Genomic DNA, 18,593 nt, shown 5'->3' with positions numbered 1-18,593 from the left:
GGCAGAAAAGAGTTTTGTTAAGCAAATGCTCAGCGCATTTTACAGCCTGATCAAATGCATGCTTACTCAGGCAGCAATGCTTACTTCCAGGTAAGTATGCATAGTACTGAAACCTAGAAGAAAGTTGTGGAGCTGCCAAAGTTTGTAGACAGAAATTTTACAGGTTATTTTTTTCTTCTGAACAGACTTTTACGCGCGCACACACACACAAATGGAGGCAATTTTGAGAGACTTGAATGAAGTACATTAAAATCTGGTTTCATAAGAAAAACTGAAGAAAGAATACAGCTCAAAATTACAGCTTTTCCAACCCCTGTGGACAGAATTTCAATGATCTAGCTTAGAAAATGGCTACTGAAAAGTATACTATAACCAATGAAGCCACGCCACAAAAAGGGGTACATCTCTAAGACAGAATGAGAATTGGGGGGGTGGTTGTAAATCACTAGATCCAATCTGCTGCTTGATGCAGGATGTCACAAGTCTCCTACTTCTGGAAAAGGGTAGAATTCCTTACTCAGTGTTGAAATAAAATGTTTAGACAAGAAGCTCAAACAGTCAATGCTGGCCAGACACTACACTTTCCCCACATTTTGAGTTATGTACCCAAAAATGTCAGTGTAATATTTGAGCTTCAAATACTGTATATAATAAATATGCAGCCTTTAAAGGGAGAAAGGAAACACATAAAGTGAATTTCATATTAAATGCTCATGTAGTTATGAACCCACATTATTATACATAACTTCATTCCATCAGATAAAATTGGTATGTGTTTTGGCAATACATGTAATGTTGCTATCAGGATGGAACTGAACTTAACAGCTGGCTAACAGAAAGTAATAGCTGGCTACCGAGATCAACCATAATTTCTGCATCCTGGCCTTGCCATTTGACCTGACTTGGATTTAATGAAATCACTGAATACTGAACTGGACAATTATTTCTATGCTTAAGGTGCTAGCCCTGCGTTAGCTGAAGTAGTATTTCAGATTCCTGGACACCCAGGTGACAAAGACAGTTTCCAAACCATACAAACAGCCAGAAGCAGAGAAAGTTACTACTTTGATATGGCATTTTTTAAAAATCATTTTGCACAATAAAAGTTAAAGCTTACACTAGTATATATAGTGGAAAGAGGTAGGAATTTGTGCATATCCCGCTATACATAAAAAGTAATGCATCACACAGTTGATACATGCAGATGCCCAATTTGCGCAAGCACTCTGCACACACCCTCCTTTTTGTGAGGGAGAAAACTGTCAGGAGCTCGGCCTACACTCGAGTACATACAGTACACACAAATTGCACATGACCAGCATCACGTTACCTTTGTAAACACAGTGAGAAGAAAGCCATAGCTCAGTGGAAGAACATATGCTTTGCATGTTAAAAGACCCCAGGTTCAATCCTAGCCTGTAGTTAAAAGGGCTGGAAAAGATTCCCATCTGAAAACCTGGAAAGCTACAGCCAGTGAATAAAGACAATGAGACAGATGGATGAACTTGGTATAAGGCACTACACTCCTACAGGATTTCCAGACAGTAAAAACATTATTTGTCCTCAGTTTCAGTAGGGTGGAAACGAAAAAAGTAGGGCTGTAATAATTTGTTCATTAATCAGATATAGTACACTGATTTTAAAACCATGTAATTGATTTTAAAAGTGTTCTCTATATTGGGTGACATTTTGAAATACAGTACAGGTTTACTCAAATACTATTATTTGAAAATTCACAATTAGATGGACTAGGTCAGTTACTGTATTTTTTGCACCATAACACTCACTTTTTTCCTCCTAGAAAGTAAGGGGAAATGTCTGTGCGTGTTATGGAGCGAATGCCTGCGGGTGGCGGGGGGGATCTGTTGCAGTCGTGAGCAGAGGATCCATGGTTCCCCTTCCTTCCCTCCTCCGTGGTTACAAAGCATGGATCCACATGGATCCTCAGGATTTTTGCATTGGGCTACTCCAAACTCACTGTCAGATCACATGTCTGTGGCCACAGCATGAACCACAAAAATCATATATCCACTATTTCGTTTAGAATATTTTTTTCCTTGTTTTCCTCCTCTAAAAACTACGTGCGTGTTATGGTCTGGTGCGTGTTATAGAGCGAAAAATACGGTATTTTAAAAATTATCAGTAGATCTACCACAATACCACCACCAATAACAATAACAATAAAAAAGTCACCAGTTTCAGCTGAAAGGGTGTGCTGCAAATCAGAACTATACCTAAATGTTATGGTTGTGCATGAAATTAGCAGGAGTAACACACAATTAAATCTGCTGTTCTCAAAGAGCTTTAAAAAAAATGTTTCCTCCCACTTCCACACCCACACCCACACCTTCACAGGGAAGGGCTGCAAGTGGCTCAGTGTTTGATCTCCTGATAATTCCCTACACCTCTGCTCTCTTGCCATTTTTAGGCATTTGCATGTAGTAAGATGGCTAGCTATTACACAACTTTTAGGAGAAAGGAAATTGTATTTTCTGTAGCAATACTTAGCTCCAAGAATTGCAGTCATCTCATCATGCAGTGCCACAAAAGAGAATGTTTTCAGTCCCCATTTTAGCAGAAAAACTAGAAATGCAATAATACACATTAGAGCCTGCCTGGCCTATGGTCCGTAGGATATCAATCTAACAACAGCTAAGTGCTTGACCGTGCACTTAAATTCCAGAGGTTTCCATGAGTGATCCCAAACAGACAAACCCAACATGTGCTACTGCTGGGTTGTGCCCAATTATGCATTTTGAGACTGGAATCCATCTAGCAAACTGATGTTAGAGACATCAACACAACAGAACTACAGTAAGAAGACTTTAAATAACCTTTAGAAATGGGGGAGGGGGAACTGCTGCACTGGCAATGATCCAGGAAATGGCTCCGAGTCCGACGTGCAGTTAAGACTGCATTTTCAAAAGAAAACTAGAATTGCACAGCATTCCAGCATCTTTTTCTAGAACTCTTTCTCAACGCAGAAAAAAATTCTATTGTAATATAGTAATTAGGTCAAAGTTACATTCCACATCAACCAAATTTGATACAAGAGAGCCTGAGAACTGTTCTACCATATGTTAACTCGAGGGGGGGCACCAACTCAACAACCATGACAGCCTGCTTTTAAAAAAAAATAAAAAATAAAAAAGGAAGCCACTAGCACTACAAAAAAAAAGAGGTTATGAAGCAAACTGTGTGGGTACTCTTTGAAGCGGTTTCTGCGAAATAAGCCAGCCTGGCCGCTCCCACCTGCCAGTGTTTTCAGCCAATGTGTGAAGTCAGATCTGTGATTGATAAGTGAGTTGGACATCAGGCAATAAGAATCCCTGGATTCCAAAAAAGCTTTTGTTTTCCCCTCCTCTTTAGAGCACTTTTCCTGCTTCTGTTTTATTTTCTAGTAGTCTTTGGAATCTCCCTAGTTTGCTCTTCCTTTTTTCCTAGCAACCGGCATGCACCTTTCCTGTGGGGTGGTTCATCTGAGATCAGGTACACACAAGATGTTATTTTCTGCAAATACTACTAAAGCAATCAAGTGTGGGTGAATATTAAAAAGAATGTCAAATGCACAATGTGAAAACTCTGCAATGAGCCATGTCGCCTGCTGTGCAGGAGGTGATGTCCAGGAACTCATTAAGAATTCACTACATAGCTAACTTACAGTAAAATTGTATATACATAAGCCTCTTTATGTTTAATGGAGTTAATGGGCACAGGATGGCAGCCTAGGCTTGGGTTTAAGACTGGCATGAGGGGGAACAGTGTTCATGTGCCTTTAACACCTCTATCTCCTCCTCAAGAGGTCCAGAGGGTGGCAAGACAAGAACGGGCCTTCTCTTCAGTGGCTCCCCGTCTATGGAATGCTCTCCCCATGGAAGTTCGCCTGGCGCCTTTGTTATACACCCTTAGGCACCAGACAAAAACGTTCCTTTTTAACCAGGCCTTTGGTTGATCTTATTGACATCCAACACCCTTTCAGAATGTGGCTTGGGGGGGGGCGTTACTGGGTTATTGCTTTTGGTTTGATTTTATATGTTGTGGTCTTGTTGTAAACCGCCCTGAGGCCTCCAGGTATAGGGTGGTGCATAAGTTGAATAAGTAACCATCATCATCATCTCCACAATCAGGGCTTTGTGTTATGCCACAGCAGCCATTTTGTGTTATGCCACACCCCCATGGTAGCCATTTTCAAACTGGACCCCATAGCACTTGAAGCGTGCCCACTTGTTCAAAAATGTTGACAACCCCTGAGCTAATTATATATGCATCATAATGAGAGCATTCATCAGGCTTAACTTTTTTTACAAAATACAGATGCAAAAAAAATGCAACCTAACAAGGTGCAAAATTAGTGCATTAGCACTAATGTTGTTTCAAGGTACCCTGAGTGCATTTTTTTAAAAAAATAATTAAAGATTTTCTTGATTTACAGAAGTATGTGTAATGTCTCTCGTATTTTTTCCATGTAACATCCCTGAGTGCATTGTGAGCCTTGGATTTGGTCTTCAGCATGAACACTGAAATGAGATCCCAGTCGTATCTCACACTCCTGGTTAGCTTTCTTCATTTCTTCTGTCTAATTTTAGGTGGCAAAAGTTGTTTTGCAATTGCTATTTTTAAACAATATGGAGCCGGAAAACCTCGCCAATCTACCAGAAATATACCAGCAGATCCTGATCTACTTTCTGCCCATCCCACACATAGATACACACACACACACACACACATGGAGAGAGAGAGAGAGAGAGAGAGAGAGAGAGAGAGAATAGTGCTCCTCTCTTCTATTCAGTATAAGTGCTCAAAGCTATCACCATAAAGGGAGGAGAGAGATAAAAGAAGACCAGGATGTCCTGTGGTCTAAAGAATGACAAAAGAGAACTGAGGTTTTTTTCAAAAGCTGCATCCTAGGGGAGTTCCACTATGTCAAGCCAAGGAGCATACAGATAAGCATATAGGCAAGTAGGGTTTTTAAAACCCTTTAAGATCACAACTTATAACCCTCTCCCTAAAAATAGAATTGCGTATATACTATTCCCTGAGGCACAATGATGCCATCAGGGAAAGACTCCTACTGAGCGGCAACACTGCTGAGCTGCATGAAAGAAGCAGGAAAAATGAGGTATAACATTATTCTAGTGTGCTCAAGAATGCTGTTTCAAGCTGTAAACAGTGTTCAGTGCAATCCTATTTAGGTTTACCGAGAAGTAAGTACTACTGTGTTCAATGGGGCTTTCTTTCTAGTAAATGTGTTTAGGATTGCAGCCTTCATTTGTTTGATATATTCATTTAAGGCTATGGCCTCAATCCAGAGAAATGGGCAAGTAGCCAGGGCAGCAAACATCCTGCAAAGTAAGTGCCTGATCATGCACACAAGAACTGTTTAAGAAGCAACCAATGGCATCTTATGCTTGTTATGTGGTTACATGATGTAGTCATCCTCTCAAAGAGGTAATAAGCTCTTTTGTACCATAAAGTACCAGTCCCTCACATAAAAAAAAACCCATCTCAGTACATGGATTGCATGTACGTTATCACAACATTTACATTTATTATCCCCAATCGGGCTTTGTTACAAAGTTCTCCAGAAACCTATTCCAATTTTGAATTCTATCACAAAGTCCACACCTCTAGTAAGCACACAACAATTCCAGCAGACAACATTTTTGCACACTGCAATTCCAGCAGATGACCTTTGTAAAAAGTAGTATGAAAGTTGATAAAGATTAAGAGGAAATTGACAATGGCCATATACCATATACATATATGCATCACATATGAGTACATGGGTTAGTAGGATGCACATATACATATGGAATTATTGCCAATATCTTAAAAACAAGGCACCATCATTAAGCAAAATAATATTCTTTAGCTATGGAGACTATTAAGAAGCTGTCAAAAGATCAGTCAGTGGCAGCATTACAACACTATCACATGTTGCTAGATTTAATACACAGAGTAAATTAGTTTAGCTCTGATTAAAGCTTAGGCTACTTGCACACAATCTGAAATCCAAAAATGATTTCAGATAAAAGCTACTGAGTCCCTGAACGCTAACACTTCAGTCACAAATAATTCTCTAAGTCATAAAAACAAACAGCCAATGAGATTTTCTTCCATCATGCACCCTTAAGTAAACATCTGGAAAACACTGCCCTGTCTGGGGTATCCTGACGAAATGGCTAAATTCTCATTAACTCAGCTTAGTGAAATGTTGCAGTGCAGTGTTTTCAGAGGTCAACACAGATCAGGAATGCAGGAACCAAACAAATTTGACACTAGCAACATGATACTTGCTCTCACAGATAGTATCATAAGCTTACAACCCTCCTGGCTCAGAATTCCTTATTCATGTGCCCAAAAGAATTCAACAGTGGCAGGAGGGACAAGGCAACAAGACAAGGTGAGAGGTGCAGATAAGAAGTTTGTTAAATTGTTTCTCTTCGCCTACTTCAGGTTTTTAAAGTCGCACATTAATATAAATTGCCTTCCGAAAGAGAATGAAACAGAACAGAAGCCACCTGCAAAAACAATCCTGGTCAGCAGCACAGTATACTGAAAGAAGTGTGGAAATCCTTATCTAATTTCATTCAGAATAGTTTCCATAAAACTACCACAACATCAAGACAAGTTATCAGTAGACTCAACTAGAACAAAACCTACTGGATCATGTATCTCAAGTTGTCATGGAGAAGATGGATATGCAACAAATGATAACCTTACTAGGTGCCTGCCCCAATCCTCCCAGGGAGGCCTCTCCGGAAACCCATTCCCCACTAGATCTCTGCTGACCTTATACTAAAGAGGAAGAGTCTGCTATATTCCCCACTTTTCCCTGTGCCAAGGAGCTCTTGATCCTTGCCCCGGGAAACCTGAATCAATTTCTCTAACAACATTGCCAGGCACCTGTGACAGTCCAAGAGGGAACTCAACCCTGCCAGCTCGTACATGGGCATCTGCACTCTCACCAGGAAGAGCAACCTGAAGCACGGCAGCAAAACTTTTATCAAGAGCCTGGTATAAAATGGTCCTGCTAACCAAGCTATCAAAATTCACTGGGTATTTTAGGTCGGCATCATGTATCACCAAGTAATTAATAAAATGAATCACACAAGTATACATTTTCGTAAGTCAATGGCAACCACCGTCATAAAAAAAAATCAAAAAACTTTTGTCAAACTGTGGTAACACCTGTGTCTGCCTAAAAAGATATTTCAGCAGGCCTATCTCTGCACATACACTTCAGTTATACTTGTTTTGAAACGTTGCTCAGTGTATCTGTGCATTATAGATTATTGTTTGATATTGATTTATGTACACAGCTTATGGAATTTTTCAATTAAGCTGAATATATATAGCCTTCTAATTCCTAATAAATACATTTGGGAGGTTCAGTTACAACTAAATACATTTGGGAGGTTTAATTTACATTTTAAAATTTTGTATATTTTTTATTTCGTTGTTGCAAGTTGTTTTGACACCCTGGTGAAGAGAAGGGTATATTTTGTTTATTAAAAATAAACAAACTTGTCAAAATCAACAGGGGTGGGAGGAGAAAGTAACAAACTAGCGATCCCCACTCCTTGTCCCAACAAGACGCGAAATAACTATTTGTCTCTGCTCCACCAATAATGCACTCAAAAGGAAGGAGAAAAGAAGTGTTTCCCCACATCCCTAGAAATTCACAGCTGGGAAATGAAACCTCAATAGAATGCAACAATATCAAAGTAAACACATAATTCTTACAGAATAAGTTGCTAGCTCATCTAGCTCAGTCTGGTCTGCTCCGACCGCCAGCAGCTCTCCAGGATATTCCACCAGCCCACCTAGAAATGTCATTGGGGATTTAACTGGGACCTTCTGCATACAAAGCAGATGCACCACCCAGGGAGTTACAGCCCTTCAGTTGAGTAGGCAAGGACTGTATCCAAATTCCTGCTTCAAATATTCTTAACTACCTATGAAAAGGAAGGTGCTTTTTCTACACCTAAAGCAGCTGAGACAAACATGGTGCCCCTCCAAGTTGTTTTGGACAACTCTCATCAGCGCCATGCAGCACAGCTGTATGATGCCAGGGCAGATAGAATTATGCTGGGCATGCTACCAGCAGCTGATGGGAGTTGGTTGTTTGAAACCTTTGGAGAACATTGGAGAGGTGTCTTAAAGGAACACACAAAACCTAAGGGGAGTTATAGAAAAGGGCTGAGCACCACCAGTCAATTCTTTATGCCTCCTTCAGATGTCCACCTCACACTTGGCTCTACGCTCCTAGGCTGCAATCAAATTTTTGATGAGAACCATGCTTTCAGTTGAACAACAGATCAGTCACCACTGATTCACCCAAAAACAAAAATAAAAGTATTATTTCCTCATTTCCAGTGTGTAGGCATTTTTACAAAACCCTCCCCACTGAGTCTCTATCGCAGGAACCACTCTTAGGATACAGGCAAAGGGCTCTTAATATTAACTCACTTGCAAAGGGATCTTAACACCTCTTACTATGGATATTTCATATTCATTAGATCTACAAAGAAATGAAATTTAAAGATGTCAGCTTACATTTTGACATAGGTAAACAGTAATTTATTGTCTTTTATTCATGCAACTAAAGTCTGCAGCACCAAGTTCCACAGATGAGACATAAATATGGTCTCAGTAATGCATCCTCAATGTAATTTTTAAACTGAACTCATTCTCAATACAGGCAGCAACCGATATAGGCGCATCAAAATGACGTGTGACCGTGCACACGTGAACGGTATCAAATCCTGAAGTAGCCACAAAACATCGTAAAGATGTAATGAAAAGGGGCAGAGAGAGCTTACATGTGCTCCACCGATGCGTGTAGGGGTCTGGAAGGGAATCCCCACGCAAAACAAGTATTGCCTGTAGTTTCCAAGCCGAGATCAAAGGAACAGAACTGACAAGTCTAGAGCTACAGAAAACTGTTTCCTACCAAACAAAGAAGGCATATGCTGCAATGCTGAAGAGTTAGGATTGTGAAATCCCACAGATCAGCAAGAACTTGTCTGTAATCAAGATTGCAGTAAAAGACTGGAAGTGTTATCGGCTAGGAACAGTAAAAGTATCAGACACTATACCAAGCTTTTAACAAGAGTGTACTACATAAAAGTATATTTTACACAGCATATCAGTTAAGTATAAGGAATCAAAGGAAATATCTGCATTTCATCTGGAACAATCAGATCATCACATAACCCACAAATCTTTTGCGTTTTCACAGAAAAAGCATATAAGCACTGAGTTGCCTGAAGGAAGAGCTGGTGCTGCCCATTTAATAAGAAATACTATGTACTGGTGGTGATAATGGTATGAATCGAGAAGTGAAAATCAGAACCTTAAAAAATCATCCAAACAATATCAGTCATGTGGTTTGAGATTACAAAAAATCAGCATTTGAAAAGGCACTCTATTTCAGTAGGAAGAAAAAATCTCAGCATAACCTAACTGAGAGCCGATCCACACCACACAGCCAAAGTTCATCTAACACATATTTAAAACAAGTAATTTAAAGCAAGTGGGAACTGTAATCTGTTAAGGGTGCTTGGAATTGTAGTTCTGGGGAGGACTGCAGTTCCTTGGATACTCTGGGAGAAGTCAAGTGATTTAAATGTATGGTGTAGATCTACTCTAAGAATCTCACGGGGGGGGCGGATTTCACTCAAGTTTGTATCTTTCTGTGAAAGTGTATTAACTATGCACAAATCACTACATTAAAAACATCAGGTCCTGAATGTTCCAATCACATAATCATTCCTGTTCATCTTCATAGAAACAGGCTGCCTTTTCATAATACTCCTTTAAAGTTGACTCTTGAACAAAAGGACAAAATATCGCGTTTTTAAAAATGCCTAGTAAAATTAACCACATAGCTCCCAAAGGAGCCAGCGGGGACAACTTCCCAGGCACAAGGAGTCTCCTGCACTCTGGAAATACTTTGTGAGCAATGAGAAATCCATTCTCTATTATAAACCTGTGTTATTCAGAAATCAATCAAGCATTGAGGGTATCTTTTTTATTATACAATCCAGGGTAGCTTTAACCTTTATAAAGTTTGGCTTTTGGGTAAATGTTAAGTATTCTGATCTCATTTTTAAATTATAAAAGAAACCCTAACAAATTAACATTTATGAAGCACTTCATAGTTTTCACTGTATTTTCTATTTATTATTTCATATATGTCAACAATACTATAAGTGATGTATTGAAACACATTATTGTGAATCATCAGATCCTTGTTATGAAAACACTCACACACAAATGTAGTGCAATAAAAACTAGACGAACATACAAGTTTTGATGTTCTCTGCTCAAGTTAAGAGTCCATTACTGTGTTTACCCCATGGTGGCAGAAACCATATGCTTGCTTATACAGAAATCCCTCAGATTTAGCAACTGCAGCATGATTGTTCTTTGTTTCCATATGCTCAATATCTGTTCAATTAAAAAAAAAACTTTGCCAGGGTTAAGAGACAAACATTGCTTTGTGTAATATGGGCAGGATTCTTGTACAACAAAAAAGCGTATAATGGCAATCTAATGCACACTTAGCAAAGAATATGCGAGACTTGCTTCTGGGTAGAGATGCATGAGACAGGGATATATTTAATCAGTAAGAGGATGAACCCTTTTCAAATTAGTCACATTGCAGCAATCGCATCACTTGCATTCATTCATGACAAAGGTGGGTTTAAACACAAATTCTAGTACAATGCAATTTGAGGCATTGTTGAAAGCAAGACCACTTTTTAAATAAATTGGGCAACGTTATTTTAATCCATTAGCATTTTAAAATATAAAGTATTTTTATTGTGCTGGGGCAACCCAATAAGTTGGGTGGGGTACAAATAATAACATTATTATCATTATAAGACCAATAAGCATGTGGGAGAAAAACGTCTTAAGTTTAGGTTTTAATATTTTCTGATGCACACTACACTTTTTCAGGCTGTAATCCTGAATTAATAGGAGGTAGGCCCCATTGTGCCCAGTAAGAGTACCTAAGAGAATGCATAGAATCATGCTGTGGCATTGATACACTCCAATTGGGAAGAAGGATGAGATATAAATTCAATATTGTAAATAATGTTGGCACCCCAGATCTAAGCATATTGGACAGAATAAAAAATGCATGAGTGGGCTTCTTCTTCTAATGCAATGGGACTTCACCTTCTTCTTCTTCCGCTCTTGCACTCTAAAATTTGCTCCTGAGGGTCCCTCCAAAGCACATTTTAAGGGTTCACAGGGGAGAAGAGGGAAGAGGAAGTTCAAGTATCACTGCACAAGCAGAAGTATATTCTTCTCACAGAGACAACCCACTACATGGAATTGAGCCCCAATGACTATACAGACAACTTTCAAACGACGAGATATACTTTCACATTTTATGTAGAAGTGCCTGTGAATTCATGTGGACTTTTTTTTTTTTTAAAGAGAGGGGCCAGAGTATCATCTTTTAAAACTTAACTGATTCTACTCAGATGTCCTGCTATGAACACATACACATCTGCATGTGTACACACCCAGTCACTCTGATGATATTTAGCTTCCCAGCCATACTAATTTAGTAGAAAAAGAACTAGACTTCATTCCTGTACTGAATGCAAGATCTACACCAGGGGTAGGTAACCTAGGGCCCTGGGGCCGGATGCGGCCCAATCGCCTTCCTAATCCGGCCTACAGTCCGGGAATCAGCGTGTTTTTACATGTGTAGAAAGTGTCCTTTAATTTAAAATGCATCTCTGGGTTATTTGTGGGACATAGGAATTTGTTCTTTTTTTCCCCCCAAAATATAGTCTGGCCCGCCACATGGTCTGAGGGATGGTGGACCGGCCCATGGCTGAAAAAGGCTGCTGACCCCTGATCTACACAATTCACTCACTGGCAGTCCTATCTGCTGCCCATACAAAGTAACACCAGTCCTGAGAGATCTGCAATGGCTCCCAGTATGTTTCCGAGCACAATTCAAAGTGTTGGTGCTGACCTGAAGGAACATCTCCACCCCCATCATTCAGACCGGACCTTGAGGTCCAGCGCCGAGGGCCTTCTGGCGGTTCCCTCACTGCAAGAAGTCAGGTTACAGGGAAGCAGGCAGAGGGCCTTCTCGGTAGTGGCGCTTGCCCTGTGGAACACCCTCCCATCAGATGTCAAGGCAATAAGCAACTATCTTACTTTTAAAAGACATCTGAAGGCAGCCCTGTTTAGGGAAGTTTTTAATGTTTAATGCTGTATTGTGTTTTTAATATTCGGTTCGCAGCCGCCCAGAGTGGCTGGGGAAACCCAGCCAGATGGGCGGGGTATAGATATTAAATTATTATTATTATTATAAAAATATTAGCAAGAAAGCAATTTTAAACAATATAACTCTCCTAAATTTGTATCAAAAATTTGAGGAACATCAAGCAAGCCCAACTGATTTACATAATTTAAACTACAATCAACAAACATTAGTTACATCATCCCACCACTTTAAAAAGACAACAGAAGGATCTCTATTTCCTAATGCATGGCGGAGAGACATATCAGTTATATTTATTTAAAGACACAAGCAGTTATCTCTAGGACAATCAGGCAGAGATAAAAGGGCAGCAGCAATAAAGGGTATCACACTACTGCAGGGACTAGTTATATAGAGCATTTAGTGACGTTGGCCCATTAGAAAAACTCCAATACACATGTTGGGTATATAGACTGAACTTCAGCCTTTTTAGGTTTGGCACCCACCTATTAACCCCAACCTGCAGTGTGGGACTGAATCATTTCCCTTCCCCTAGGCTTAGTTGGGTGGAAACTCTTACGCATTTCTTCTGCCAAGTGAAATGCTTTTATTCTCCCAGGCATTTGGGGGTAAATTAGTTGTTAAAGCTTTATATTTTCTCATGCTGTTATATTTTTTATTGATTGTTTTTTTTAATGATTGCTTTTAATTAATATATCATTTTACATTATTGCACATTTTGTAACATGTTGGCTATTGCCCTGGGATCACCCTATGAAGGGCTATCTACAAATCTGGTAAATAAAAGAATAATGACTATTTCTCCATATCTCTCTGTTCTTAACTCTTTCCACCAATCCCACTTTTTTTCTTTTATTATTTATTATAAAATTGGGGCGGTATAGTGCTGCTGTTGGGAGCTAGAACAGATTGCTGTACAATCCAAACAGCTTAAAACCATGAAATAAGCAACCCAGAGGTCCTTGATTCTAATAAACATAATCATTCTTTTTTGCAACTCCAGTCCACATTAAGATGATACACTGCTCTGAGCTACTTGCAATACTCAGCACCCCTCTTCTCACACTCGACTTACTTTAACTTGTGCTACTAATTAACAATTGCAGATGTAAACAAGCACATGCCCTAAGTAAACCCACTTCCCTCAAAGACAGCTGACCAGGCAAAAGACCCACCCCAAGACTTCTTTTTCACCTGCCTGCCAGAAAAGCATAACGATTGAAAACATCAACGACCTGGTCCTGAAACAAATGTTGGTCTTTTTCAAGTTCAGCTGACTTTCTCTGAAAAGATCCATAGGTAGCTGCCAGTCTGAACAGCTGACCCTTACAGCTCCATTCATATCAAGTTACACAATCCAAGTAACAGAGTGAAAGTTGTCAATTACCAGCCGCAGGAGGAGGAGGAGGTGGTGGTGGTTGAATGTGGGAAGACGGGGCACCACACAGGAACCTACGCCAAGCAAAAGCTGTAGTTTTGGCTGGCAAGGGGAGGGGGTGCATTGTTTTCCTCCCACCCCCTCTCCTCACTCAGCCACGCCGACTTCTGCCGGGGGTCCCGGGTGAGAATCCTCCTCTGTTTTGCATAGCGCTGAGAAAAGGGAGGAGGCGCAGCCAGCTCCAAGCGCGTGAACTGGATTGCAGGACAGCAGAGTCAGGCTTCCTTCCACCGACCTCCACTCTTTTTCCGCTTACCAGACGGAGGGGAAACACGGAGAGAGGAGGGGGCGCCGCAAAGCGGCAGTTCCCCCTGCGCGAGTCCCTTTGCGAGAAAGAGGGGCGGGCGAGTGGAAGCGGGGCGGGAAGAGCAGTCGGGGCCAAGGACTGCCTTGACACCCAGGCTATAAAGGCCGAGAAAGTTGCTGCCGGGAACGGGTCAGCAGGAGGCAGGAAAACATTAGCAACAGCAGCAAGCAGGCCTCGCAGCGTCCCCTGCCTCTTGTCAGACTCTCACCCTCCTCCCCTTCCTGCCTTCAGGCTTGCAACAATCCCAGGCACGCTTGCCACGGGAGCAAGCTCCACTGGCAGACCACCGCAAGGGTCACGCTGCGAATCTGAAAGCCGAAATGCCCGCTCAGCAACACGGGAAGGCCAGCTTGCGAGCAGCTATGCCTAGGATCCCGCGGAAAGGCGGCAAAGCTGCTTATACGCACGTTTGTACTTGGCCTAGGCTGAACACAGAGCACAGGATTGCAATGCAAGGCCGCTAGTCCATAGGCGGAGAGAAGAGGGGAAATCAACCCTTGCTTAGCCTAGCATGGAGCTGCGATTCTCTTAGGAGCTGCCTCCCGGCGAGCACAACGGCATACTTCCGAGGAAAGCATGCACAGGGTGGCACAATAAGGCCGCCGTCCAAGCACACCCAGGAAGCAAGCTGACATCCCCATGAACGTGCACAAACGGAAACAGTTTACCCATCAGCAAAGCCTACATCCAAGCAGGCCTTGCTCCCAAGGAAGTGTGCTTTAGGATGGCGGCCTCCCATATACTGTAAGAGGTTTGCCCCCCAAGTGCCCAAGACTGCAAAGCCCTAACCCCACTCGCCAGGGAGTAAGGAGGCGCGTTTTAGCATGGCAGCTTCTACATTTGGCTTCCAGGTTAAGGGCCTCTGGCTGCAACCCTACTTACCCCAGGAAATCAGCCCCACGACATTTCCTCCCTGCTTCTAGAACGGCTGCCTCTCAGCTCCGTGGGCCTTTACCTCAATTTTCCCGCCGCCGCCGCAAGAGGTTAAATGCCTACGGGATTGCAAGCTCAGCCGGCTGCCATCCTAACAAAACCCCTGTGTGCACGCAGGAAATGACAACAAACGGCGTTTTCTCTTTGTTTCAGCCTGGCCACCTGAGCTCCGTGGGCCTTACCCCCAGGTGGACTGAGTGCCCACAGGGTCGCAAGCTTCAGCATGAGGCTACTTACGATCCTAACTCTGCTACAAACCCTATCATTTTTCTCCCTTGCTTTGGCTCGGGCGGGCCTCATCCCCACCCAACCCACCCCCGATGGGGTGCGAGTGGTGGTCAAGCGCCCAGCGGGCTGCAGGCTCCAGCTCCTCAAGCAGCGCAGGGAAGTCAGCACCGCCGGATCCTCCAGCGTTTCCTCCCCGCAGCGCCTGGGCTTGCTCCCGAGTAGCCCCGGCTTAGGGTCGCATTGTTGAAGGCACAAATAACCAGAAGGATAAGGAAGGCCACTCACCAGGGAGAAGAGGTTGGAGTGACAGTCCTCCAGGCTCGCCCCGTTCGCCACCGCAGTCATGATCCTCCTCGGCGAGCCCGGCCTCCAGAGCGGGGCATGTCTGAGGAGGAGGAGGAGGAAGGAGGAGGAGGGGAGGGAGGAGGAGGGGGGGTCTCAGGAAGGCCGAGGTGGGCGGGCCCGGCCGGCCGGTGGAGACGAGGGGGGGCGCCGCCGCCGCCGCCGCTCTCTTTTCAAGGCCTCCCCCCCTCCCTCCGCGCTTCTTCCGAGGAGAGACGGAGGAAGGAGGAGAGACGCCGCTCAGCCGCCTCGCCCACCCCGGCCACACAGCGCGGGCGAGGCCGGGCTCTCTCGCTCGCCTTCCTTCTCCTCGGCGCCCGCCCGCTTCGCCAGGCAGAAAAACAAAACACACACGCACAAAAAAAAAAGAAAACGAGGAAGATCGGCGCGGGCGGCGACGGCAAGCGGAGTGCGGCGGCGGCGGCGGTGGAGGAGGGTGTGACGAGATGTGAGGAGGCGGCGGCGGCGGCGGCGCCGGGTGGGTCCTCCTTCTTCACGGGCGGAGGAGGAGGAGGAGGAGGGCGGAGGAGGACGGGGCCTCCCGCTTCCTTCTCGTTCCCTCACACACGCCCCGGCTCCTCGCCGTCGTCGTCGTCGTCGCAGTCGTCACCGGGATATTAGTCGAAGCGCGGTCCCGCTCGTGCGCGCGACCGACCAGTCTCCCTCCTCCTTTTTTGGCCCCCCCTCTCTATTTTTTCACCCCTCCTCCTCTTCCTTTTCTTCTTCTCCTCAGCGGCGGCGGCGGCGGCGCGGAGCTTCCCCCCCCTCCTCCCTCAGCGCCGCCTCAAACGTACATAGAGATATGTACACACACACACACACACGCTCACATACAGCCCTCTCGCCTCAGCTCTGGGCTCTGACAGCAATGGCGGCCGCCAGGAGCACCGCGCCTCGCCATTGGCCCAGCGCGGCCCACGTGGGACAGGCCTCCCGGCTGGACGGGGAAAGGCGGGGGGGGGGAGAGGAGGGAGGGGGGAATGAGAAGAGCGGCGGCTCTCCTCTAGCTCAGGCGCGCCCGCGCGCTGTTACGAAGCGCTCGCCTTCGCCTCGGCCGCCGCTAGGGGCGCTGCGGAGCTGGAGTGACTAGAGAGCGGCGGCGGCAGGAGAGGCAGCCGTAAGTAACCCCTGCCTGGCCGGCGCTACCTTGCTGTAGTGGAATGCGCAGAAGTTGCAGCAGGCGCCTGGGTACAGGGACACACCAAACACGCGAACCACGTTCAGGGCACTGAGAGGTGTAGTTCGGTGAGGGATAAACTAGCCATAGAAGGAAGGTGGCAGGACCCACCCACCGACCTTGCTGTAGTGCAGAAGGCGCAGGGGACTCTCTCTTTCTGAATGCACGGGCGTCGTTTAAAACACACACACATTCATCTTGGAAGCTGTAGTTTGTAACAGGTGCTGGGACTTGTAGTTTGGTAGGGGGATAAAATGTGCAGAAGATGCTGTGGGTGTTCTTTTTTTCTCTGGATGACTGCACACCATACATTTAAAGCACACAACCCCCCCCCCTGAAAAAATGGGAACTGTAGTTTGTTGCAGGCACCGGGAGTTGTAGTTTGGTGAAGGATAAAGTTTTGAATGAATGAAGGTGATGGCAGAAGCAGTAGTACTACCCACCCTGCCTCAGTATAGATGACAGTGAAGAAGCTACAGAGGACTCTCACTCTTTCTCTCTCTGACTGTGTACACACCATATATTAAAATAATGCTCCCCCCCCCAGTGCTGGATTTACATAGAAGCTAAACAAGCTATAGTTCAGGGCCCCACTCTCTTGGAGGCCCCCCAAAAAATTAAAGGGAAAAAACCTGGATGTACATTTCCAAAATATAAGATAAAAAGCAAATAAAATGCTTTAGATACCTATTAGGTCCATAAATTACCATATAGCATATATTCAACACAGAAAACAGTGACAATTTGTTGTTGACAAAGGACAGCTGGACATATAAAGGGCCCCATTACCTTCCGTAGCTTAGGGCCTCATAAAACCAAAATCCGTCCCTGGCTCCCCCCCCCAAAAAAAACACAACACTCCCACACTCCAGGGAACTTTAGTGTTTTAAGGGTACTGGAAGTTGTAGTTTGTGAGAGATAAACAAAGGTAGTGACAAGAGAGGCAGCAGTAATGCCCATTTCTCCCATCACACTGTAGCAGAATGTGCGGAAGTGTCAGTAGGCTCTCTCTGGATGTATACATACCTAAACTTATTCATTTATATCCCACCTTTTCCTCTCAGTTGGAATAGCATGTTCTCTCCCTCATTTAATCCCCACAACATCCCAGCAAGGTAGGTCAAGCTGAGAGGCAGTGACTGGCCCAAGGTCTCCCAGTGAGCTTCATGGCTGAGTGGGGATCTGAACCCTGTTCTCCCAGCTCCTAGTCTTCATGTTCTAACCACTATACCACACAGGGTCTCCTCAAAGCACCCCTCAAAAAGGGAGAGTCCTGTGAACTGTAGTTTGTTATGCTGTAGTTTTGTGAGGGATAGACTACAGTTCCCAAGATTTGCGGGGTGCTTTAAATGTGTGGTGTTTTCTCAGCCAGCAAGTCAAGACAGGACACAGAAAAGCCTCCATGTACACACCATATATTAAAGTTTATCCCCAGCCTCATTAAAAAGAATACTGGGAACTGTAGTTTGTTGTGGGTGCTGGGAGTTGTAGTTCTGCGTGGGGTAAACTAAAATTCCCAGGATTTTTGCAGGGGGCAGTAATATAATTTAAATGTATATGTACAAGAGCAGTTTATGGTATGTAACAACTTGTAATTGTAACCAAGTCTGAGAAGGTGTATAACTGAAACAGTTGCATATTGCTTCCTTGTTTACCGCCTTGTTTTTTCCACTGTGTCAAGTTTTATTGTAAGTTCTCAGCCCTCTGTCAAGTGTGATGCACACTCATGACACTCAATGACTAATGAACTGTTGTTATTATTATTGCACAAGTTTTCTGCTTCTGGGGCACTTAGAACAACATATATCAAACCTGTGGATCCTACTGAATCATTCGCATTTATATAACATCTCCTCTTCATCTGCCGGGAAAAATTATAAACCACTTGACCCAAATGTTCTCCAAATAT

General features: G+C 43.8%; 1 protein-coding gene across 2 annotated transcripts in view; it reads right to left on the bottom strand.

Annotated features, from left to right (window-relative positions):
- Window positions 1-16,368, bottom strand: part of MED13L (mediator complex subunit 13L) — a 163,838-nt gene extending 147,470 nt beyond the window's left edge. The window contains exon 1 of one of the 2 annotated variants that reach the window (XM_083589649.1): window positions 15,451-16,368. In XM_083589649.1, the coding sequence (XP_083445775.1) occupies window positions 15,451-15,510 (60 nt within the window). In that variant the 5' untranslated portion in view covers window positions 15,511-16,368. Of the gene's footprint in view, window positions 1-13,646; window positions 14,195-15,450 lie in introns of those variants that run through there. The other variant, XM_083589650.1, reaches the window with a different exon arrangement.
- Between the last annotated feature and the right edge of the window lie 2,225 nt (window positions 16,369-18,593).

The sequence above is a fragment of the Podarcis filfolensis genome (assembly GCF_964270895.1).
Source record: "Podarcis filfolensis genome assembly, chromosome: 16".
Classification (NCBI taxonomy): domain Eukaryota; kingdom Metazoa; phylum Chordata; class Lepidosauria; order Squamata; family Lacertidae; genus Podarcis; species Podarcis filfolensis.
Note: the sequence above shows the minus strand (reverse complement) of the source record. Positions and strands in the feature narration are given on the sequence as shown.